The following is a 23,516-nucleotide window of genomic DNA, read 5'->3' on the forward strand; positions in this document are numbered from 1 at the left end:
ACTGTGCACAAAGGTCCACAAAGACATGGTTAGATGCATTTTATGATCCCTGACCTCAGCCTAGCTAATCAGCTATGGGAAGAATAAGAAGGCAAATTGCGAATAAGCCTTCTCACCCAGAGTCCATACCTGACACAATGGCTGTTTTGTGCTCCATACATCTACCCATAGTTTAACAATAGGATGTCCAACCAGCTGATAAAGGTGTGACTGTGTGGTGTCCGATTACCAATAGTGAACAAAGTGACACCCACCAAACCAATTAGTGCATACATCACCCAGAGGAACCAGTCGACTCGAGGACAGCATAGAAAGGAAATAATTAAGTTTATTGACAGTGTCCTCATTAGAGACTCATTCCCCTGACACTGAACAGATGCTCCATGGACACCTGGAGGAGTTGGTTTGTGTAATTGTGTCAGTGGAGTTGCATATCATGTGGGACTACACAAAACAAGTCTATAAATACCCCACAGCAGCATCACGACAGTCACAGTGTCAGTGTGATGGTTCAGAGAGTGACACCAGTCTGTGACCCAGCTGCAGCCACACAGGCCTGTGTGTCAGTGTGCAGGGTGAGTGACCTGAGAGCTCTCAGCCAAGATGACATGGGGGGAACAGAGAGGTCACGATCTCTCCTCGAGAGTCTCCAAGAAAGTCTGAGGTGCTGCACGAAAGTAACTCTCTGTAAGAAACCCAAATCATTATTTCATTCATCTCTTGAATTTGTCAGCAATTATTCGGTGACAGACGACATTAAAGCTGGGGTTGGTCGTCAGATTTAGATCCACTTTTTGTTATACTGGTTTAAATGATCTTTTTGTCCCGATGGTAATCAATAAATAATGTGTTCTTAAAAAAGAGCGAAAAAAACCCGCTATCTACAGCCGCAGTAAACCTGGGAAAACACCAACCAATCACTGCCATCAGGAGCCAAATGATGAAACCAATCAAATCCCATCCTGCCGTTCTGCCTCCCTCCTGCAAAGCTTTCATTTCATGTTTGTTTGTGTTTTTAACTTTCACTATGATAATGTTTTGGTGTTTTCTTACCGCTGAGTGAGACATGAGTTGACGTAGTGCAAAACACAAACGATGTGCTGAGGACCGGTTTTGAATCAGTCATGATCATATGGTCGCTAATCAGCGGCACTCATGCATGTGAGCGGGAGCGTCGTTTAGGAGGAGGGGTTAGACCAAGAGGCAACCTTTGGTCTAAAAATGGTCGTGAATCAGCGGTGCTCATGCATGTGAGCGGGGGCGTCTTTTTGGAGGAGCTCCGAGAGGAGGGGGGGAGGGGTTAGACGGAGTCCTGAGGAAATACTACATTCAATTTGTGCTATTTTTCCGTGACTACCAAGCCTAGCTTTAAATGAATTCCCTGCTGAGATAATTTCAGAGTATATTCTGTAAAACACCAGCTGGGCTCAAACATGTCAGCTCTCTACAAATGTCTTTGAATCATGACTGAGCCTGATAGTAAGAATAAAGTATTATTAGTGTAGGTCTGCATGACACAAGGTATGAAAAATTATGCAATGTGCACTAAATAGAGAAATATTGCAATGACAATATCAAATTCATTTCATTTCACCATTTAAGAAATGTTGCAAAACTAAGGCACATTGTGTCCAAAGTTGAGCTTGAGATGACTGTTCATGCTTTTGTTTCATTTCATTTAGACTACTGTAATTCTTTGATCAGTTGTTTCAGAAGCACGTCTTTGAGCCGCCTACAAGTGGTCCAAAACGCTGCAGCTAAGCTCCTCACGAAATCATCCAGAAGGTCCAATGTCACACCCATACTTAAGTCTTTGCATTGGCTCCCCATTAAGTTCTGAATCCAGTTTAAAACTCTTGTGACTGAGTAGAAAGCCACACATGGTCAGGCTCCAGCATATATTGGAGAACTGCTGAGGCCGTATAACTCCAGCAGGACTGTGAGATCCTTTAATCAGGGTTTGCTGGCTGTCCCTTGCACCAGATTAAAAAATAAGGGTGACTGTGCTTTTGAGGTTGTTGCTCCACAACTTTGGAAGAGTATTCCACCGGAACTGAAAGCTGTGGACTCTATGGTCATTTTTAAAAAGCAGTTGAAAACCTATTTGTTTAGACAAGCCTCTGATTGACCTGTCTGTTTTTATGTTTTGGGGTTTTGGGGCCCCCTTGAAAACGAGATGCAGCATCTCAAGGGGCTATCCTATAATAAATAAATTACAAATTTACAAAATGTATGTTGTGTTTATGTAATTTGTCTACTTCCATGTAATTCTTGCTATGTTTTGCTTGTTGCTTTCTATTCTGTTATTGTGAAGCACTTTGTGACGCCTGTTCTAGAAAGGTGCTACATAAATAAACATTATTATTATTATATTATAAATGTGATAAATTAAAAAAGTTAAAGTGCACATTAGATATAACTCAAGTCTCCTGAAATGATCTGCTATTCTTCATATTTACACAATACCTGAGTTTGCAGCATTTTGCTCCTCAATGCAAAATCAACTAGAGAAATAATGTGTGCATACTGAGTGAGAAAGTATCACTTACTCATATAAATGAACTTTTCATATTTATTGTAACAAACTCAGACCCCTGAGATGTAAATTCTCATACCGTGATGAAGATGAAATCTTCATTTCTGATGCAGCCCTGGGTGAATGTATATGCTGTGGTCCTCTAGTGTCACAGACGAGGAGAGCTTGGAGGTCTAATTTCATTTCATGTCACACTACTGCCAGGTTACCATGGTAGCACAAAGCTATCTGACATCAACAGATCTCCATATTTTCTCCCACATCCCAAAATCAATTCACAAACTATACCAATCAAAACCAGTCTATGCACTCAACTATGGAAACAGCTAGACAGGAGGAGCACAGAGTAAGGACAGCAGCAGTCTGTTCTGTGACATCGATTCTTATTTTCATCATGTGACTTTAATCTGATGCACATTTCTAACGCTCATCAGTTACAGATGGATAAATAGACATAGATATATAGAGCTTTCTCAAATCTTCTGACCTCTCAGTACCTTTATATTACATGGCATATTTACCCATTCACACCACTGATCTTGGGCTGCTATGTAAAGAGCCCTGAGTGAATCAGTATTAACTAATGTAGCACTAGCAAAAGTTCAGACAGGAAGACTATAAAAGCAATCACAGCAGTTGTTTAACTCTCCTCTCCCGCGTGCTCCAGAGCTGTCATTGGTTAATCAGCGGTGGCTGTCATCCAATAGCTCAGTGGCACGCCCTTATCGCCAGCCTATCAACTTTCTGCTGTCTTTTTAAATGTGCGTCTCTCTCCAGATAGTTCCTTCTTGCATTGATGGTGTGCACCCCTCCACCTCCCCATCTCCACCTGGTCTCTGCAAAGTCTTCAATTCCTAGAATTCATCAACCACCACCACCAGCGTTTGGACTCTAGGGGGATTTCTTCTGCTGCCAAACTCACACATCCTACGCTCACAAAATTATCCCCATAGATTCCTTACACCAAAGATTTCTGTCAAGTGTCATTATTCATTAAGTTGTAATAAATAACCTTTAATCTTCAAACTGTGTCTCTCCTGATTGAAATCCCATTCACAAATCGCTGCCACAGCCACCAGGGGCAATGCAATAGTATCTTGGACTAAGAAAGGTGCAGTTACATCAAAAATATATATTTACCATGTGCTGGATCAGAAAGCAAACTAAAGACAGGAATCAACAAGATTCCACACATTGTTCAAAAAGAGCAATGTTTCAATCTTACAGATCTTCTTCAGGTATTTGGTGGCTTTTTGTACAATTTGCAGATCCTTTTTTGATTCCTACCTTCAGTTCACCGAAGGACAGTACTTGAGATTCAACCCCCTACCATCCTCTTGAAAGATGTCAGACTCTACCACTGAGCTGCAGCCTCCCCTCAACTCACAGAAGTGTAACAGCTGTTAATAAATGCTTCTTCTGAAGACAAACTCCTTAATTTGGTTACTGCTGCCATCAGGCATTGCACTCTGACTTAGACGACAGATATATATTCCTGTTTGAGACAACATTTACATCAGGGAACATATTTTTATTTATTTTTTTAGGATTCTTTTTTGGCTTTTCCAAACCTTTATTGAGAGGGTATAGGACCATGAATAGAGCAGGAAAATGGGAAGAGGGAGTGGGAATTGGCATGTGGCAAAAGAGCCGAACTCTGAACATCTACCTGAGGACTATAGTCTCTGTACATGGGGCTTGAAATGAAACCACTGAGCCATTACGGTGCTCCAGGCAATGCATTTCTATAATGTGTTTGACTTTTCAGTCACTGACATTTTGTGTAAGACGAGAATTTCAAAAGTTTAAAAAATGTGCAAAGTCACAGAAACTTCCATCTGAAACTTTCCAATACTCTGAAATCCAAAAATTTGCCATATAAATACATATTTCTGAACTAAATAGAACTTTTAACCCTTAAATGGTTTCCAACAGGTTTAAATATCTAGAGACATAATTAAACCCTCAGAATTCAAAGTTAAAGCAGTTTCTATTATGCATAAAATAACAAATTTGAGGACACAGTTAGTCACTTCCTGTTTGTTACCACTCAGGAGGAAACATGTTTTTAGATCCTGATCATGATTAAAACTGTGAGTTAAATCTGAATATGTAGTGTACAGTTTGTTACGGGGCAGCAGCGTATGTAATGAAAAGTGTAATCCTTTGTCATCTGTTGATAAGCAGCTAACGCTGAGTGTCCTCACGTGCGACACATCCACTCAGAGACTGTTTAATACTTTCGTCAGTACAAAAAGCTCAGGTGAGGAGACTGAGAGAGATGTGACGTGTGCATATTTCACATGTCACTGTGGACTAACAGGCTGGAGGCTCCGCTGGATCATTCTCTGAAGCTCTTTGTGAGCAGAGCAGTGACGCACACACCAGCTCCAAGGAGGCCAGCGTGGAATTTGAGTCGAGGGATAGAGAGGAGGGTGGGAGGAGAAGGGATGGGGGGGCGACACTCTCACGAGATTAAACCACCCTATGGTCTGAATGTGGTGTAACCAGGCAACACAGCCAAACCCACGTCAGCACCAGAAACCCTCTCAGGTGGAGTCACATGCAGCTGACCGAAGCCATTATGCTGAAAGGGAAAATGTAGCAAAAACTAACAATGAGTCAGGCTAATATTTAATAATACCTTTCTATGTTGTGCAGCGTATGCATTCACTGACTGAATATCTTCCCAGATACTTCAAACAAAACTTAATACATAATCAAGAGAATGGTGTATGATCATGTATTTTACCTAAGATGCACAAGAGCTTTATGTTCAAGCTAAATAAAACACTACCTGATTCAGTTCCTACCCAGCAGCCCAAACGTGTAGCCACAATAAGAAAAGTTTGGGGTACTTTTTTTGGTACCTATTTTTGTACTGCAACAGACCAAATAACCACCTTCAATAATGATACTGAGTGTAAAGGTCCCATAAAGGCCTTGGAGTGTGTTTTCTGTGGCTAAAATGTCTTTAGGATTTATGGAGTTTATATTTGAAGGAAAGCTCTAAAGCCTTAAAACCTAAACAATATGCAGCAATAAGTCATTCATCAATAAGATGTCAAATATGAAGCGTAGTAGCTGAGTATTCTAATAATGGATTAATCACTTTGGGTAGGTTTTAGGAAAAGTTGAATTTCTCATAATCTAGCCTCTGTAATGTGTACTGTTCCTGTTTCTTCACACCTCTGTTAACATCTCTTCTGTAGGATATAGACTAAGACTCACTAAAACACAGACTGACATTTTGACTGTTCTGATATTAAAGCTCCTCTAATGTACTTTTGGTTTATTGTTTTGTACATGACTAAGTGTTGTTTTTTTTACCACATAAAGAAACCTTACCATGTTGTATTTTAACAGTCAACTGTTTTGTCATGGATAATGTTAATAAAAGGCTTTAAATAGTGCACTGCTGACCCACTTTTCTGACACCTACCCCCTCTGCAGGGGTTTCAAGCTTTAAAAAACATAAAAAAGGAAATAGTCAATCCTCATGCTGATGGTCTGGTTTTCAACTCCATTTCAACTCCATTCGATCTGCAGAGTCCCTCTCTACTTTCATAAGACAGCTAAAGACCCAGCTCTTTAGGAAGCACTATGCACTTAGCTAGACTGCTCTCCACTGTTGTCCCCAGTGGCAGACCATGTCTTCCAGCTACAGTTGACTCTCACTGTCCTGCTCTACTCTGGGAATCTGTGTTCAGGTCTGGAGTGACCCAGCACTTGGTACTTTGGTCATTATTGTGATGTTAATTGTTGATGAAGATAATGAAAGGTAGGAAGTAAATTGGTTGGTTGCTTCATTGTAGATGTTCCTTATTTCGAAAAAATAAATAAATAAATAAAATAAAATAATTCCTTACTTATTTTTATGCATTGCCTTTACACTGCTTGGCAGTACCTGCACCCAAATTGACTTGAAGCACTTTGTTACTCTTACTGATCTTGCTTGTGTTGTTCTTGTTCTCGTATGTACGTTGCTTTGGATAAAAGCGTCTGCTAAATGACATTGTAACATTGTAACATTGTAACATTTGTAAGTCATAAAGAGACATTCATGTTGTTTTCAGTCTTAAAAACAATCTAAAACCTCCTCACAGGAGCCTTAACTTGGCCAATCAAATAATTACTGAGGCTATTTCAGATGCTTGTGCAGAGTTTGAAGGCAGCCACACACTTAGTACTTTTAAAGCAACATTCAGGCTTTGTTCAGAGACTCAGATTGTTTGTCTTCTCAGAAATGCACTGCAATGAAAATACGAGAAACAAGTCTTGTCCTGCTGTTATTCATCATTTGAGTCAGCTGTTATTTAAAAATCCCTTAAACACCTGTAAGCTGATAAATACTGTAAAGCCGACAAAATAATGAAGAGCAAACAAAGAGTTTAAACACCTCATAAAACATCCATACAATGTTACAAACATGTCCCAAATGACACATGCTGCAGTTGTTAATAAGTTGTAAGGATTCCAGTGAAAGACTGTTGGTCATAGTTTAATAGTTTCTACTTATTCACGGCATTAATAGCCTACTTATACACCGCTGTCATGTTATAGTTAAAACGATTATTCATGTAATCTCTGGGCTGACACTCACCTGGCCTCTCGGGTACAAGACTTTCTGTTCTGTCGTGCGATGAAACAACGCTGATGCAGGTGCTTTAATGAAAAAATAAACTCCAGCTGTGTCCAGAACAAGGTTTCAGAGGCGGAAAATAAAAACTGAGCGCTTTTGACGAGAGTCACAGTGACAGAAGAACCGGAGACAGGAACATCTGCTGCTGGCAGCTACAGATCTTCAGGGCTGGGACTCACTTCTGTGTGGAAGAGACAACAGCGCCCTCTGCCGGCATGATCATTCACTAGTCCTCACTTTATCAATCAATCAATCAGACTTTAATTATAAAGCGCTTTTCATACGATGACATTGTAACACAAAGTGCTGAACATAAAAACAACCTAAAATAGAATAAATCAAGAAAAAGATCCCCCCCCCCAAACCCACCCCACAATCCGAAGGTTAAGAACACAATATCCGGAACAATAGTAATAAAAACAATACAAATAAAATAAATAAATTAAAATTAAAAAAGAAGTTGCTGAACGAACTGAGGAAACGCTCTCGTGATATCATAATGAGAACACACTGGAGGTAAAATAAGATGTTAAAACTCAACACAGGAAATTAAAATCTCCAAAATAAAAATACATTTCTAAGATAATAAAACACTAAAATATTAACCATTAAAAGAAAATAAGATGTTGTACTTAAAATAAATAAATACACAAGTACATACATGAATAAAATAGAATACAATTGACTAAAAATTGCACCAGATAAATAAATAAATAAATAAATAAATAAAAGTGTTATAAGAATGAAACAGTTAGAAGCGAGACTAAAAAGGTAGGTCTTGAGTTTACTTTTAAAAATGTTGATGCTCTGTGCAGCCTTCAGATCTTCAGGTAGGTGTTCCACAGGTGTGGGCCGTGATGATAAAAGGCTCTCAGTGGTTCATATGATAAAAGAAAATCTGATAAATAAGAAGGGCCAAGACCATTAAGAGATTTAAAAACCAGTAAAATAATCTTAAGATCTATTCTAAAAGATACTGGAAGCCAATACAGAGACTTTAAAATTGGTGTAGTGTGAGCTCTCTTTCTGGTCTTTAAAGCTCATATAGGGAGTTTTTCACTGGCAGAAAATACTACCTTTTAATGTACAACATGTACATGCTTTGACTGCAGGGGTCACCAAAGTCAACACAAACAAAAAGTTCCTTACAGGACCTTTCAAGGAACCATTTAGCATGCTATAAATATATGTTTATTTGCTCAGCCAATGGGAAATAATGAATAATAGTTTAAATATCTTGAAAGATCTGGACATATTGCATATCATATAAAACTTATGTTGTCATAGTGTCATGTAATTTATCCTTCATCATCTGTGTGTAACAAAACTTTTTGTTAAGAATTCAAGTAAATATAACAGCGTTTTTTAAATTATGTATATACATTTTGTTGCTGTGGACGAAATATTCACTTCCTTTTCACAAGAAAATGTTTAATGTTATACTATAAAGACACACAGAAAAATAAACAGAATAAATCATCCTTTACATTGTTATTATCCTGAAATATTAAACAATGTTTAGCATCCACCACGCAACACAATGTGAATATGGGCCTATTGTGTTGAAAACTGCCTGCTCATCTAGCTTTCTGTGTTACAGCTTCATATGTTCTAATATTGTATCTTTAATATCATCTACATTTCATATATACATATGAAAGTTTAATGTTTATAGAAACCGAGTAGAATAATTTTCAGAAACACATAAAGTTTTGGGGTCACTCTTCAGCCACCTTCCCTGTCATCCTGTACGTCTCTGTGGGCCATGGCTCTCCACATGTCAGCTGAGTCTCTTGGCTGTCTGGTTTGTCCACCATATCTGCTTACAGAAGAAATAATCATATACAGACTTGAGTTACAAACATGTATGGATTGCACAAGTTAATTTATGAAGTGGATCTTTACTGTGAAGGCAAAACGTTACCTGTTTGTTGACTGTCTGCTGACTTGTTTCTGTTCTTGTGGGAGGGGGCATAAAGGAAGATGATGGTGAAAACATACAGGTTCCACATGCCGTACATCCCTGTGAGAAAAGCACTGTGGACCTGAAGGGTGTAGTCTCCCCAGTGCCAGTGACCTTCACTCACCTGGTGAATAACAAGAGCAATTTAAATATTTTGAGGAGCATCATAATTAAGCTATATTAATAATAAATAATCATTAAACAAGCAGGTTAGACTTTATATGTCTATCATTAGAGATGTGATGCATACTTGATTCAAGATGAAGAAGATGACGGTCATGGCTGCACATGCTAAAGTTACCAGCATTAAAAACTTGAATCTGAAGATAATACCCTGCAAAAAACAACAACATTAGTGGAACAACAGCCTGGTTATTTTTTTATCTATTGTGTTCAATCTTTTTCTTTTAGATTACTTTTTATTTGTTCAGAAAGAATCAGAACCAGAGAAAGACTAAATCTAAACGCAGGGTGATTTTTTTTGTGCTAATTCTTTATTTTAAGTATGCCGACAAATGTTGAGTATAAATGTCAATCAATTTTATCTGCATAATGCTAATTCACAACAAAAGCTATCTAAAGACACTGTACAAAACGGGCAGGTCCATACTGCACTCTTTGTTATATTGTTTATGGAGACCCAACGTAAACCGACAATGAGCAAGATAAGGCGTTTTTTCAACCAGAGGAACTTTACCCCTAGTTAATTTTTCCCCTAAAAAGCCCCTGCTAGGGGGGTAGTACTTTTCAAAGGTCCTGGGACTTTCGGGGGGGCAGGGCCTGCAATGCTGAGCGTGTCTGATTGGTAGATTAACTGCAGTGTTTTTATTCCACCCGCCGTTCACGCTAACATCACACACATCTGTGATTCACTTGATTTCTCTTTTTTTCATTAGTTTTTATTTGTATGTGTGTGTACTTTTCAAAAGAAGAAGCTGGGATTCTCTTGATTTAGCAGCTTGTAACAGTAGTCTTCTCTCAGCCCACCGCAAATTCGTCTCTCCTGGTGGTATGGTTTTAAAAGTGACCCTGTAAACTGGAGCCCTTCAGCTGAATGTCACAGTGTTTGTGGAGTTAACACAGCTGTTGAAACACTTTGAATGCAAACTGATTTTTTTGTTTATTAGGATTTAAAAATATCCTCATCAGATAAGTATTTAATGATCATCTAAAGACGTTCATGAGGGACACATCCGACCCATGGCAACATCAGGTAAATAACAGGGAAGGAGGCGAGGGAAAATTACCATCTAAAAAACGTTCAGTCTAGAAAGACAACAAATCAAAAGTAGGTTATTTTTACTCTACCATTTGAGATAAGTTAAGCAGTTCAGAACATTAAGTGAAAAGATTGCAAATAAGACTGAAATCATAAGAATAAACTCAAACTTTAGTATAAGCTGGTTTTAAAAATTGAGCTCCTGTTAGAAAATGAATGTTAATGTTGATTTGGCGCCCCCATGTGGACAAAGTAAAACCTTTTTTTTTTTTACTTATCTTGTCCCATTCATGCCAAGGTAGTGTTTTCATACCAAAACAAGTCACATCCTGCTACTGTTTGTAGTCAAATACATCCTCACTGAAAAACAGATTATGGAATAATTAATAGAATGATTTTTCCTCAGCATGCTGACAATCTGTTGGTCCTCCTAGCAGCATGACTAAGCATAGTTTAACTAAGCGAATTTTGGTTTTGCTAATGGTGGTCTTACCCTGTGCCTGACTATCTGTGTCTCTGTTGATTTTTATTTCTATGTGAAATTTGTGCTTGCATTTGTTAACTAGATTTCAGAGATTATTTCAATATTTGAAAGTAATTCTTAACATTTGGATGATTCTGAAATTTAAAAGTAGAGATTTATTGCCCATCAGAATAAATAATAAAAAATTCATTCTCTCATTACTTTGACCCTTTTCTCCTCCAAATATTAGTGACTCAGTTATTACATGAAATGTATCAAACCTTGTAACGCAGTCTTCTGGCCTCTGGCATTGCAGGGAGCTGCTGTATTTTCCCACCAATGTTCCTGAACACACATCGCACCATGCCACACAAGGAGACAAAATATAGACAAACAGAAATCCCTGCAACAATAATGAAAGTAATCTGTGATGACAGTCAAGGAAAGAGACTATGTTCAAGTATGTTCTTAGAAATCAGACTGTTTATGATTCAGTGTAAATATCTGAAGGATACTGTCACCCTCGACCCAACCTTTGATGCCCAAACACTGTAGAAAGGATTGGTCAAATGAACCCCCCTTTAAATCAAATAAAGGACACTAACATTGAAAAAATAATACATACATGAAAGCATAGATAGTATTACAGCAGTCATGTCATTACCTTTCACTCAGGTCAAATATGAGGAGAATAGATGAACCAAACACCACCAGCCCAACCTGCCACCAGTACGCTGAGAGCCGATTCCTCTGACTTTGGTCCTAAGGGATTTGTTGTTGTTAGAAATTGTACAACTGTAGTGACAGTATGTGGAGGGTACGCTTGAAAACAGGTGAAAGTTTCTAACCATGAGGTGTTCACCACAGAAGATGATCCAGAAACAGAACAGAGTGGCGTAAAAGATGCCCTGCTGAACATCCTCAAACAGCAGCATCCACGTCCACTCAAAACCCAGAGAGAGCCACTCCACAGGCACGTTCAGGAACATCATGGAGATGCCAAGAGCCAAAATCACCCTGCACAAGAAAAAATGCTACCATCCCTTTACATTTGTTCTTATGAAACAAGTAACTTTCTGCTGTGGGCAGAGTGTTGACCCAATTCACAGAGGACAATTGTGTACGTAAGACATCGCACACATGTCATTTCAAATCAAGCACATGTCAACTCTCCTGCTCTCCAAAAAGCCCCTCTGAGGCACTGATATGTCTTTAAAGTATGAAAGAGGGTTTACCTGGGGCTGTAAGTTCATTGAGTGACTTATAAAGCCTGGGCTGCACTCAATGTTACAAATAAGAGCAACAGAGATGACTTCACTCTACCTTTTAAAAACAGAATGATGTGTTCAGCCAGCAAGAAACATATAACCAAAGTCTGTGCAGATGAAGGGATTGTACGAGAGAGAGAAAATCAAAGCATGAAATGAAAATTATAAGAGTAATGCATAATAATAACTAAGAAATTGTGGGGGAAAAAATTTGAATGACTAAAACTCATAACAAGTTTTATCTCGGTTAATATTACATTTCTAAATGGAAATCATTTACAAGACCACCTCCCCAAAAAGAAGAAAAGTTAAATTATTTGATGCCTTTCCCCAAAAATTGTTAATTCCTAATTCTAAAATTATCACATACATACATTATTTTTTCTTATTGTTGTAGATTTGTTTAAAATTTCTAGATAACTTCTTTGAAAATGTATGTTTTCTGACTAAATTTGGGTTCTGTAAATCTTTGACGAGTGGCTTCAATTATACTGTACTAGTGTAAAATAAAAAAAGAATGTGGATTTGATAAATGCTGTAGTTAGCCATTGTTCTCTACTGACTCATACTTCTCTAAAAGGACTGGAGGTCTTGTCATGAGGCTGATCCTGTGCCAGTACCAAACTGTTGCCACAAATATCCAGGGGCTGAACACAGTCTTCATGCTGATCCACACTTTGGTGAAGCCTCCATTTTGGTGAATGCCCTGAGGGAGCAGAGACATTTATGTTTGAATATGGGGGCTTTATATTTTACTTAAATCCAAAGAATTTTATTAGAGATTTTAGATTTTAAGTTATAAGAAATAAAACTCACCACTATATGGATGTCCTTTATGTCTCCAATGCCAACATTCACTGTGTCATTCACTGGCAGGCGCAGGTTAATGAGAAAGTATTTATGCGCCACACTTCCCAGTTCCATGAATGGTATGGGGTCGCACTGATAGAAGCGGCCTTCATTTTCATATGTCTGCAAAAGCATGCACTGTTACAGGTTACTACACAGGGAGACATCCAGTGATCATTTATTAGCATTTACACTACCAGTCAAAAGTTTGGACACACCTTCTCATTGAATTGTTTTATTTATTTTAATTATTTTCAACATTGTAGATTAATACTGAAGACATCAACTCTATGAAATAATCTGGTTTTACCATAATCTGGATTACAACAGTAGTCAAATAGGGCTATCCGTTGTGTACTAACCCTACCTCTGAACAACACAACTGATGGTCTCAAACACATTAAGAAGGCAAGTCATTCTACAAATGAACTCTTGACAAGGCTCATGTTAATTAGAAACCATTCCAGGAGACCACTTCATGAAGCAGACTGAGAGAATACCAAGAGTGTGCAAAGCTGTCATGAAGAAAAAAAGGGGGCTACTTTACAGAATGTAAAATATAAAACATATTCTGCTTTGTTTAACACTTTTTTGTTCATTACATAAATCCATATATGTTCTTTCATAGTTTTGATGTCTTCAGTATTAATCTACAGTGTTTACAGTAATTAGAATAAATACAAACCCTTGAATGAGAAGTTGTTTCCAAACGTTTGACTGGTAGTGTATGTAATGCAGTCATGCAGGTCCATCATAAGACAATGTACCGACAAATATTATAATGATTAGTTTTTTATCATTTTGCACATTCAAGCAGACTGGCATACACTTGCTGGTTGTTCCAGTGCAGGAATGTGTTGTTTTTGTTAGACTTTAAATCAAGAGTGTTTGGGTTTCTAAATGTTGTTCAGACAAATGCAGCAATTCAATAATTAACACTAAAAACTGAGTAATTTTGATTCGTTTTTTCGAAATTTTTCGAATTTTTTTAACTAAAAGATGAATTGAGCGATAGTGGAAATACACCTCAGTTTAATCAGCAATAAAACAAAATTGCAAGTTTCACTCCTCCATGCAGATTTACCTTTGGGACATCAAAGGTGCACCGGAGCGGCCTTTGCTCCACTGAGTGAAACTTTGTGGTCCACTTTGATTTCAAATCATCCCTGTGTGCCAGGCCAGCATCAATAGTAATGACGACATCATCTTCTATACAAAGACATAAGAGTTAAAAGACGTTCATATCAAGAACTAAAATTCATCTTAACTTATTTCATCAGAACTTCTTAGAAAAACAAAAGTCTTACCGATCTGATTGATCATTTTGAAAGCAATATCAACCTGCAGAACGGCCAGCATGTACTGAAACCAGGGGCTCATCTCCCGGTTGGGGAGAGGAACATGCACAGCAAACACAATGTCATTGGCGTCCAGTAATTTTGCAAGAGGCTCATCAAAACTGTGGATCTGCTGGCACCGGTTTGATCCCCATGGCATGAGCCAGATGCGTGACCTGTGCCGATTGATGCATTTGGTGGCAAGGTAGCGGATGGCACTGGTGGGATTGGGGGCTAAGGCAGAGAGGAATAATCTCTCAGAGACAAGATGTTTGGCCATGCAAGTGCACATAGTGTAATTATTTGGTTGCAATAAATCTTAAGAAGCAAATTAGTTTTAGGATCTACTTCCAGAAATGTTAACTGCGATTCCAATGAAATAAAGAAAATCGTACAACTTACCGATAAATGCTCCGACCATGACTGAGAGGACTTGAAACAGGAGAATAAACAAACCGAAGATAACCAACTTCCTCGTGCTCATGTTCTCTATAATTGCTCCTGACATTTTTTGAAGGAAGTGATGCTCCAGACAAAAAGCCTGTGGTCCCAATGGGCTGAGCACTCAGCTGCTACATCCCTCTTTCTCTCCTCATTCACATCTGACTATCCCAGGAGGTACAAAGCAACGTCAAACAGAGTGAGTGCAGAGGAGGGGAGGGGCTGCAACCTTTCTGTGTGGATTCAGAAAAATACATTGTCAACAAATAAAAGATGAAAGCAAAGACAAAACAGTTGTCTATAAAACATGATTCCTTTATTGCTTATAGAAGACACCTTTTGTAGCATTGGCAAGTGAATGTCCTTCACAAGAAAATTACGTCTTTACACTGAGGATTGACCACAGTCACAATGCAAACGTTTGATACTGCACCCAAGGGAGAGGGGGGAATAACAAATTCAGCCTGAATATCAAAGTATCTTACAAAGTCATGGGTTCATTATCTGTAACATTGCTTACACTGACCTGGAGTCAGCGAGGACAAGCACAGTAGCACCTACACCTTTTAAAAACACAAAATCTGTCTGGGCTGTTTGTCTGTCTTTGGTTCAGAGACAAAAATATTCTCTTTCTGAAAGGTGCGGCTAATTAGCAATACTGTGTGTGGTTTAAGGTAGAAAGAAAATGCAACAAAAAGTATCTGAATGAGCTCAATTTAAACAAAATGTCCACTTATTTCTCTACTTAACAAAAAAATATTCCAATATTCACAACCCCTAAAGCAATCCTGTGTGACCGCCAGAGAGGAGAAATCATCTGCTCTGAAACGTTCCCAAAGCAGTCATCCTAAAGTGATCGAGAGCAACTGATAACATACAGTAGGTAAACTATCTGGTGCAGTACCTGAAGAAGCAAACACATGCTGCTTTACCACCAATATTGACTGACAGATCCCAAGCAATGTCTGCCCTCTGTGAGTCCACAACACATCCAGAAATCTACAAATTACTCACAACATAAAGTCAAGACATAAACAGAAGCAACTGGAAAAAAAAGGGGGTCGAAGAGATTAATCAAAAACTTCATTAACAGCCTCTTAATTCAAATCATTTTCTGGTTCTGGTATCAGAACATGTGGCAATCCCTCTTCATCGTTCTCTTCACTGTCCATTCCAATGTGTATAATCCATGTTACACTAAGCAGTCTAACACATCTCATGTCTCTGCCGATGACAGTACGAGAAGATTCGTGTGCCGACACTGTCCCAGGAAGGGATCCAGACAAATTGAAGGATGCCGTCAGGGGGATCACATGTCATCCTCTTCGTCTTCGTCCTGAGAGGAGCCGGCCTGCTGGGCGGCGCTGGCAGATGCTGCTGCCATCTGTGCCTGTTGGGCGGCCTGCTGCATCTGTAACCACTCCTGCTGGGCGAGCTCTGCCTGCTGCTGTCGTGCCTGCAGACATAAAGAAGAACTGAGATGAGATATGTGATAAAAACAGTACATAGAGGTTATTAAAGTTATAACCAAGGATTAGCATGGTGTTAAATAAGAGCTGCACAAAATGAAATCACAGAAAAGGCATCCCAATCACTAGAACTGTTTTGCCAGCATCACAACTGAACAGGTTCAAGCTTTTTGTAACGTACCAGCAGTAGCTGCAGGGTTTTAGCCGTGCATATTTTGTGTTTACTCAGACAGAAAGACATAGTTAAAGCTGGGGTCTGCAGATTATTCTATAAGCATTCTGTTACAACTGTGCATATCTGTGTCCAGTGTGTTCATATGTGTTCGGTGTGTTTTATATGTGTTCAGTGTATTCATATGTGTCTGGTGTGTATATATGTGGGATGAGGTGCACAATTGCTGTGAGCCGGTTCATACATGTATTCCTGTACAGACGGTGGCAACAAATCTCCTTATTAAGGACAAATAAAGATTGATCGATCGATCTATCTATCTATCTATCTATCTATCTCATCCAAAACACTCAACCCACGATTCCATTCGAATCTTGATTTTTTGTTCATGATACAATTCACGATTCTCTAATGATTTTCAAGAAAACTGGATTGAACTCAAAATTGAAATAACTATTATTTTATTTCAATTCTCAGATATGAACAGTTGCAATATGTATTTTTTCTCTTATATTTCCTTGTAAACAAAGTAATCCTCTTTCATTTTTTTTTTTTTAAATAATTTTTTTGGGCCTTTTTGCCTTTATTTGATAGGACAGCTGAAGAGAGACAGGAAATGTGGGGAGTAGAGAGTGGGGGAAGACATGCAGGAAATGGTTGTCCGGCCGGTAATCGAGCCGGCAACCCCTGCGACGAGGACTGTAGCCTCTGTATGTGGGGCGCTTAAACCTCTAGGCCAACAGCGCCCCTCCTCTTTCATTTTTAAGATTTGTTGTAACTCAAATAAAAACACTTCACACTTTTTTTCAGCACCTTGCAAAAAAACTAAAATCACCGTTCAAAAATACCATGTTGGAAAATTTCAGAACAGTTATAGAGAAATGGAAAGTGAACGATTCCCAAATGAAAGTATTAAATATTAAAACAAATAAGGTCAATCTCTTTAAATTAGGGATGTCAATTTCAAGTATTTTCTGTGATCAATCTTTGGGAAATGTTAACGATCAATTATAGTTTAATCATTAAAAAAACGTGAACGTTTTCCATGTCAAAAATAATGACAAATGCGTTTTTTCCCCCCTAAATCAAATCTTCCTTCACGACACTGTGTATATTACTGACATATTAAACAGATACTGATCATATTGAGGTGTTCAAAATGTAAACACGCTGAATATCATCGTGAGGAGCAGGCTTATAAATAATCTCCTTAGACGCATGTTAATAGAGTGAAGACTCAGACTACAACATGTGGATTTACTGCAACAGGACAACTGAACAGAATAAGACTTTGGACTCATAGTGTCCAGTTTTTTCGTTCTTATTGAGAAAAATAAGCATGTGAACGTAGGTCAGAATCAGTCTGGCGGCGAAGAAAAAAAGCGCTCGTGGAGACCTGTCACTCAGCCCCTAGCTGAGCGTCTCCGCTGTGAGCAACACCTTCAGTCAGCTGATTCTGAAACATGCTTTAAACTTAAAACACCTCAACTCAGTGAGTGATGAGAGAGCAGCGCAAGAGACTTAATGATGTTGAACAAGAGGAGTGAAATGCAGATAGAGCCTTCTTCTGTTTAAAAATAATATCCTGATACAAATGTTGTTGAATCGATTTTAATCCACCCTTAATTGTATGGATTTTTTACCGTGTTGCTTACATCTCTAAAATTAGCCTCTTCAAACAAGATGATTGGCTGGGTTAATGTCTGTCTACCTGCCTACTAATGCACACTCCTCACTGTGCACTCACTGCAAATGAGTGGAGTTTTCCTGAAGCTAGCAAGCAAGGCGCACAGGAGTAGTGGAGAGGGCTGGTTGGGTATGATGTAACAACAACAATGCACTTGGCTTCTCTCAAAGCTACTCTCTGGTGGATCAAACTGCACAGATAGGGAGGGAGTGAGAGCTCATGTTTTCAGGGACTTTTTATAGTTAGATATTTTAAAACATGGCCTACTCTTTTATTCTTTTCCATGTCCCTCTCTCCAGATTGAGTGCTTTAAGAAAATGCAACCTAAATTGCATGGTGTGATCTGCTAAACAGTTCACAGAGCTACATGTCTCTCGCTCAGCTGTTGAATGGGAGGATAGGTCTACTTTTGGTGCACCTAGTAAATAAACCACAATTATTCATAATGCATAACACACATTTAGTAAACTAGAAGCAGTCCTAGGATGACCCACAAATGCATCTCTCTGCAATTAATTCTATACAACAATGTAATCAATGCATTGTCTTCCCCTTGCCCTTGAATGAAACTATCAAAAACGAACACAACGCTCAGTTATGGTTTTGACATTTGACGTTAACTCGTTCAGAGTAATATGAAACATAATACTCCACCTTAAAATTGACCTCAGCTGCCATATAGTGTCCGTAAAATATCGGCACAATGAATTTTCTTTAGTTGAACTACTGCAGTAAAAAGGAAAAGGCTGCAAAGCCTCCCTTATTTTAGTCAAGCTATCACTGTTATCATACCTGAATGATTTGGGAGTTCAGTTAAACACCTGTGTGTTTATTTATTCATTTTTCCTCTGATTTAAATTGGACTACTTCATCTTAAAGAGACCTCATGAAAAATAACAGATTCAATTTTACTACTTTTACATAATTGAATTCCCAGCAGAAATGCCCACACAAATATTCACCTGAATGAAGGGAATTAAGTGTTAGGTGGACCCCCAGAATCCCCTGCCTCCTTATGTTTAAATTAACCCTAAACTTTGAGTTTGAAAGGAAGTGCTCTTCTAGTTTCCTCGCCCCTTCAAGCAGACGGAGTACACCACTGTCCATTCTTATGTTAAATCCATGTGTGATCAAAATAAGTGCATGCGATTCAATATATGTGATCAGGTCCATATCATAAAAATGTCAATCCAGCCAGACACTCACAGTTGGCAACCCTGATTTATCAATAATGAGATTTGAAGCCACAAGAGGTGTAACGATTCATCTACTACATCGATGTATTGATTTATATTCCTATGATCCGACTACATCGATCTGTGCTCGGCAAGTTGGCCTTCAGGACAACATATATCGATCTAACATCGTTTTAAAAGGGAATAAATCGATTGTATCCATACGAGGAAATAACACATTTGATTGAAGCACAGCAGCCTTTATATGGATGTGGTTTTTTTTGCACTTTTAATGATAAAGACGTTAAATGTTACTCAATTCAGACTGCCTGCCTGTGACGTCATCGCAACGCACCAGCAGACAACAAAACACAGCATGGTGGATGGCAGAGGAGAAGCCGGCGAGACAGAAATGATCTAGCCACCATTGTGGTCCAGCGTGTTGAATCACTTTGGCTTTTGCAAAGACAGAGATGTTCTAAGTAAGTCGCTCACTGTTTGTAGGATATGTAAAGGTCAAGTAAATTACCACGGCAACACCACAAATCTATCCAACCACCTACTAAGAAACCATGGGATTTCACACAACGCAGATCGCCCAGGCGCCTTTTGGAGCGTTCCTGCTGCAGCAGCAGCAGCGCGAGGTAACATCAGCTCTGCAGAAGCCTCAGACCTCGTTTGTTTATATCCATAATTAATTTATACCCGATTCTCTTACAAGAAACAACAGGACTCTAGGACTGTCCAGTATCAATGTTACAATGTTACAATGTCATTTAGCAGACGCTTTTATCCAAAGCGGCGTACATACGAGAACAAGAACAACACAAGCAAAGATCTAGACAAGAGGAAACAAGATCAATACGAGTAACAAAGTGCTTCAAGTCAATTTGGGTGCAGGTACTGCCAAGCAGTGTAAAGGCAATGCACAAAAATAAATAAGGATATTTTTTTTGTAAAATAAGGAACATCTACAATGATGCAACCAAACCATTTAAGACCTTCCATTATCATCATCAACAATTAACATCACCACGATAATGACCAAAGTACCAAGTGCTGGGTCACTCCAGACCTGAACACAGATTCCCAGAGTAGAGCAGGACAGTGCGAGTCAATTGTAGCTGGACGACATGGTCTGCCACTGGGGACAACAGTGGAGAACAGTCTAGCTAAGTGCACAGTGCTTCCTAAAGAGCTGGGTCTTTAGCTGTCTTTTAAAAGTAGAGAGGGACTCTGCAGATCAAATGGAGTTGACCAGTTCATTCCACCATTTAGGGGCAACAGAAGAGAAGAGTCAAGCTAGGGATTTTGAGGCCTTGTGTGCTGGAAGCACTAGGCGCTTTTCAGAGGCTGAGCGTAGCGGGTGAGAAGGGCAGTAGACCTGGATGAGGGGTTCCAGGTAAACTGGAGCGGTTTTGGTGACTGCTTTGTAAGTCATGATTAGAGTTTTGTATCTGATGCGAGCTGTATCAACGTTTTTATTTCAGTCACTCTGGTTGAATTTTTAGCTGAAAAGTTACTGAATCGATTTCAAGTCACTGAATCATTTCAGATCGTATCGTTCTAAATGAACCAATATCGTCCTTTAATTGTATCTGCAACCACAAATAGTGATATGAACCATTGTTGAAAAGAATCGTTACACCCCTAGAAGCCACCATCCCAAAAAAAAGTCACAGTTTCATGGTAAACATCAATATGTGGAGAGTTGTTGTTATATTTTCAGATCAAGACATCATAAGAAGTTGTTGAGACCATAACATCCCAGTTGTACCTTAGCAAACAGTTCCTGTTGTTGTCTGAGCAGCTCTTCCTCCGGGATGCCCAGGTTCTCCAGGCGAGAGCTCGCCTTCCTCCTTTTCAGGGCGACAGTTTTACACTCCTGTAGGACATCCTTCACCTCTGTGATGTATGAAGCGAACCCCAGACTCTCCAGGGCTGTAGCATGAAAACAAGAGGCAAAGAGAGCAAAATAATCACACTGCATGGCGTGGACACGGACACACCCCCTTCTATACTCCTCAATTTACTAAACGTGGAGCAGGACTCACCGTTGATGACATGCTCAGGAGAGATGGTCTTCTTGTCGGACTTGTTGCATATCTCATTGGCTTCAGAGGAGATGAGGTGTATGAACTCTGTACAACAGTTCACCACCAGCTCTCTGGCGTCGTTAGCCACCCTGACGTTAGGGAGAGTTTCTTTAATCATCTTGTTGATGGCTGCTCTGGGGATGGTGAGGTCGTCGTCGTTTCCAGAGGAAGAAGCCATCGTGGCAGACAAGATCACCCAAACCACGCAATAATAACAGCTCCGAGTGTGGACTGAGATGTAGAATATCTCAGCAGACTATCACAGGTGGGTTTAAGTTTGTGGAGTGTGGGTTAAATACTCAGTCAAGGCGACTGATTGAAAAGTCAACCACAATAAAGTCGTTTCCTGAAACTTAGACTGCTTAGTCTGCTAAAAGCGGATATCTCTCCGTGCTTCAGCACATGAGGACCGCTCGTGTTGAGATGTTGAAAGTGCCAGGTACTTCAGAGACAGAAACACGCATAAGCACAATAAATAAATGTGAATACTTTAGAGAAACTAAGCTATCTTCCACGCTAGGTGTCAGCTGTGGTCTCTGTCGACAGTTAGCCGTTAGACAGCAGACCCTCAGAGCATGCCTAATGCTAAGCTAACAATGAACTGTGAGCCATATGTGGCTAAATTACCGACAGGGTGGACATCACGAGTGGAATAAAGTCTCCAAAAACACAGCAATATACTTCTCATCGCATCGACTTACTTGATTCAAAAGTATTTGAAGCTACAAAGAGTGAACTTAAATGTTAAAGTATTCAGAAACATTAGCTTAGCGGTAGTTCGATTTAACCGGAAACAACGTCACGCAAAGGGCCGGATGTGTCGTCATCTAGTGGCACATGAGGTCACCTTGCTGGTGTTCAGCGCCACCTACTGTTCTCCCAGCGTGTATTAAATACCTGTTTTTATGGTTACACGTTTTTATTACAGCTGGCTTTAATAAAACAGTTTGGTACTTTTCATTTGTTATTATATTTATATGTTGTTGAATCTTTCTGTTCGATTTCAGTTCATTTCTTACTATTTTAATGCTGGTTTGTTTGTTTTGCTGAGCTTAGGTTTTTATTGTTTTTAAGAAGCTTAGTTTTCATTAGTTTTGTGTGTGTGTGCAATATGGGATACTTGTCATTAGAAACAAAAGGGCCTGTCAAGCAACACTTTCTTTTTGTTTTAACAACTGCACTCTGCCATACGAGCTGCAAATGTTCTGGTTGACCAGCCACTTGCTGCCCATCCAGCTGTGGTAATTATTAAGAAAATTTTACTTTTACCCAAAGGATGTCTCACTGTTTTATAATATGCTGTTAGAACAGACCATGGACTGTGGAACAAACACAAACTCCATTAGCAATTATATCTAAATGGAATAAAGAGTCATTTAATCCTTTATTTATTTATTCATTTATTCATGCAATCTGCCTATATATTTTCCTGACTTACTGTAAATTTCAAAAAAATGTCTTACAGGTATATTTCTGATCAAATACCCATGTGGGGGGTGAGATGTGGGGGGGTGGATCATAAAAACGGATCATTTGTAGGCTTTATGTTGTCATTTTTGTTCACCTATGCATTGTCATCATTACAATGCAATGACTGAATGAATTGTACTGACGGAATATATTGGACAATGTACACCGGCAAAATCAGTCAGAAATTAATAAAAAGTGAAATAAATAAATAAATAAATAAATAAATAAATAAATAAATAAACAAAAGGGCCTGAAAAAGTATTGTGTAATTAAAAACCATACCTTTTTTAAATTATTTATGTAACCACAAGATATAGTCAGCGAGTTATTTCCTTACAGAGTCTTGTTTTTATTATTTTGACAAGTATTTGCCTTTATTTAGATAGTTTTTAATAACCAAATCTGCCAACGCAAAGGATGATGTCATTTTTGTTCCCTGTTACTTAAACCCTTACACGGTTGTTTGTTTACAGAGTAAAGACCTTTTGTTCAGCTGTACGCTGCATGCATGACAGGAAAGTGAGTTTTCTCTTTGTAACACCAGGGGGCACTAAGCACCTGATCAATCATTAGTCTGACATGAATCACATGAAGGTAGCAGGCGAGTGTGATGCACAAGGAAGGGGACTAAGGTGCTTTTGTAAGATGAAGTGTGTAATCATGTTTGTTGTTTTAATCTGGAAATAAATCAACTTGATGGTATTGACTGGACATTGGATTTATTATTGG

The 23,516-nt window shown here is 38.9% G+C and overlaps 3 protein-coding genes across 3 annotated transcripts in view; all 3 read right to left on the reverse strand.

The window, feature by feature from the left end:
* si:dkey-44g17.6 (guanine nucleotide-binding protein G(I)/G(S)/G(O) subunit gamma-12) overlaps window positions 1–7,339 on the reverse strand; it is a 37,691-nt gene extending 30,352 nt beyond the window's left edge. The window contains exon 1 of the mRNA XM_034701276.1: window positions 7,140–7,339. The gene's annotated coding sequence lies outside the window, so the exon portion shown is untranslated. The remainder of the gene's footprint in view (window positions 1–7,139) is intronic.
* A 1,285-nt stretch (window positions 7,340–8,624) lies between these two features.
* LOC117831134 (protein wntless homolog) lies at window positions 8,625–14,924 on the reverse strand. Its single transcript, XM_034709661.1, has 12 exons — window positions 14,680–14,924; window positions 14,248–14,511; window positions 14,025–14,149; window positions 12,908–13,063; window positions 12,661–12,797; window positions 11,672–11,840; window positions 11,488–11,585; window positions 11,339–11,402; window positions 11,105–11,248; window positions 9,392–9,475; window positions 9,103–9,265; window positions 8,625–8,997 (listed from the first exon to the last, which is right to left on the reverse strand). Exons 1-12 carry the CDS (start codon window positions 14,783–14,785, stop codon window positions 8,897–8,899), a joined length of 1,611 nt encoding a protein of 536 aa, XP_034565552.1. The 5' UTR covers window positions 14,786–14,924; the 3' UTR covers window positions 8,625–8,896.
* Window positions 14,925–15,017: 93 nt separating this feature from the next.
* On the reverse strand, window positions 15,018–22,172 carry dr1 (down-regulator of transcription 1). The gene is made up of 3 exons (XM_034709670.1): window positions 21,276–22,172; window positions 20,999–21,162; window positions 15,018–16,174 (listed from the first exon to the last, which is right to left on the reverse strand). Exons 1-3 carry the CDS (start codon window positions 21,493–21,495, stop codon window positions 16,028–16,030), a joined length of 531 nt encoding a protein of 176 aa, XP_034565561.1. The 5' UTR covers window positions 21,496–22,172; the 3' UTR covers window positions 15,018–16,027.
* Window positions 22,173–23,516: the final 1,344 nt, after the last annotated feature.

Source organism: Notolabrus celidotus, chromosome 2 (assembly GCF_009762535.1).
Source record: "Notolabrus celidotus isolate fNotCel1 chromosome 2, fNotCel1.pri, whole genome shotgun sequence".
NCBI lineage: Eukaryota > Metazoa > Chordata > Actinopteri > Labriformes > Labridae > Notolabrus > Notolabrus celidotus.

Excerpts from the sequence above, each read along its gene's own strand:
- LOC117831134 (XM_034709661.1), bottom strand. The coding sequence starts at position 14,785 with ATGTCAGGAGCAATTATAGAGAACATGAGCACGAGGAAGTTGGTTATC. Across the intron at positions 13,064-14,024 it reads GCACCTTTGATGTCCCAAAG|ACATATGAAAATGAAGGCCG; the intron begins GTAAATCTGCAT and ends ATGCTTTTGCAG. Across the intron at positions 12,798-12,907 it reads TAAAGGACATCCATATAGTG|GGCATTCACCAAAATGGAGG; the intron begins GTGAGTTTTATT and ends CTGCTCCCTCAG.
- dr1 (XM_034709670.1), bottom strand. The coding sequence starts at position 21,495 with ATGGCTTCTTCCTCTGGAAACGACGACGACCTCACCATCCCCAGAGCA. Across the intron at positions 21,163-21,275 it reads TCCTGAGCATGTCATCAACG|CCCTGGAGAGTCTGGGGTTC; the intron begins GTGAGTCCTGCT and ends TTCATGCTACAG. Across the intron at positions 16,175-20,998 it reads AACAGGAACTGTTTGCTAAG|GCACGACAGCAGCAGGCAGA; the intron begins GTACAACTGGGA and ends TTATGTCTGCAG.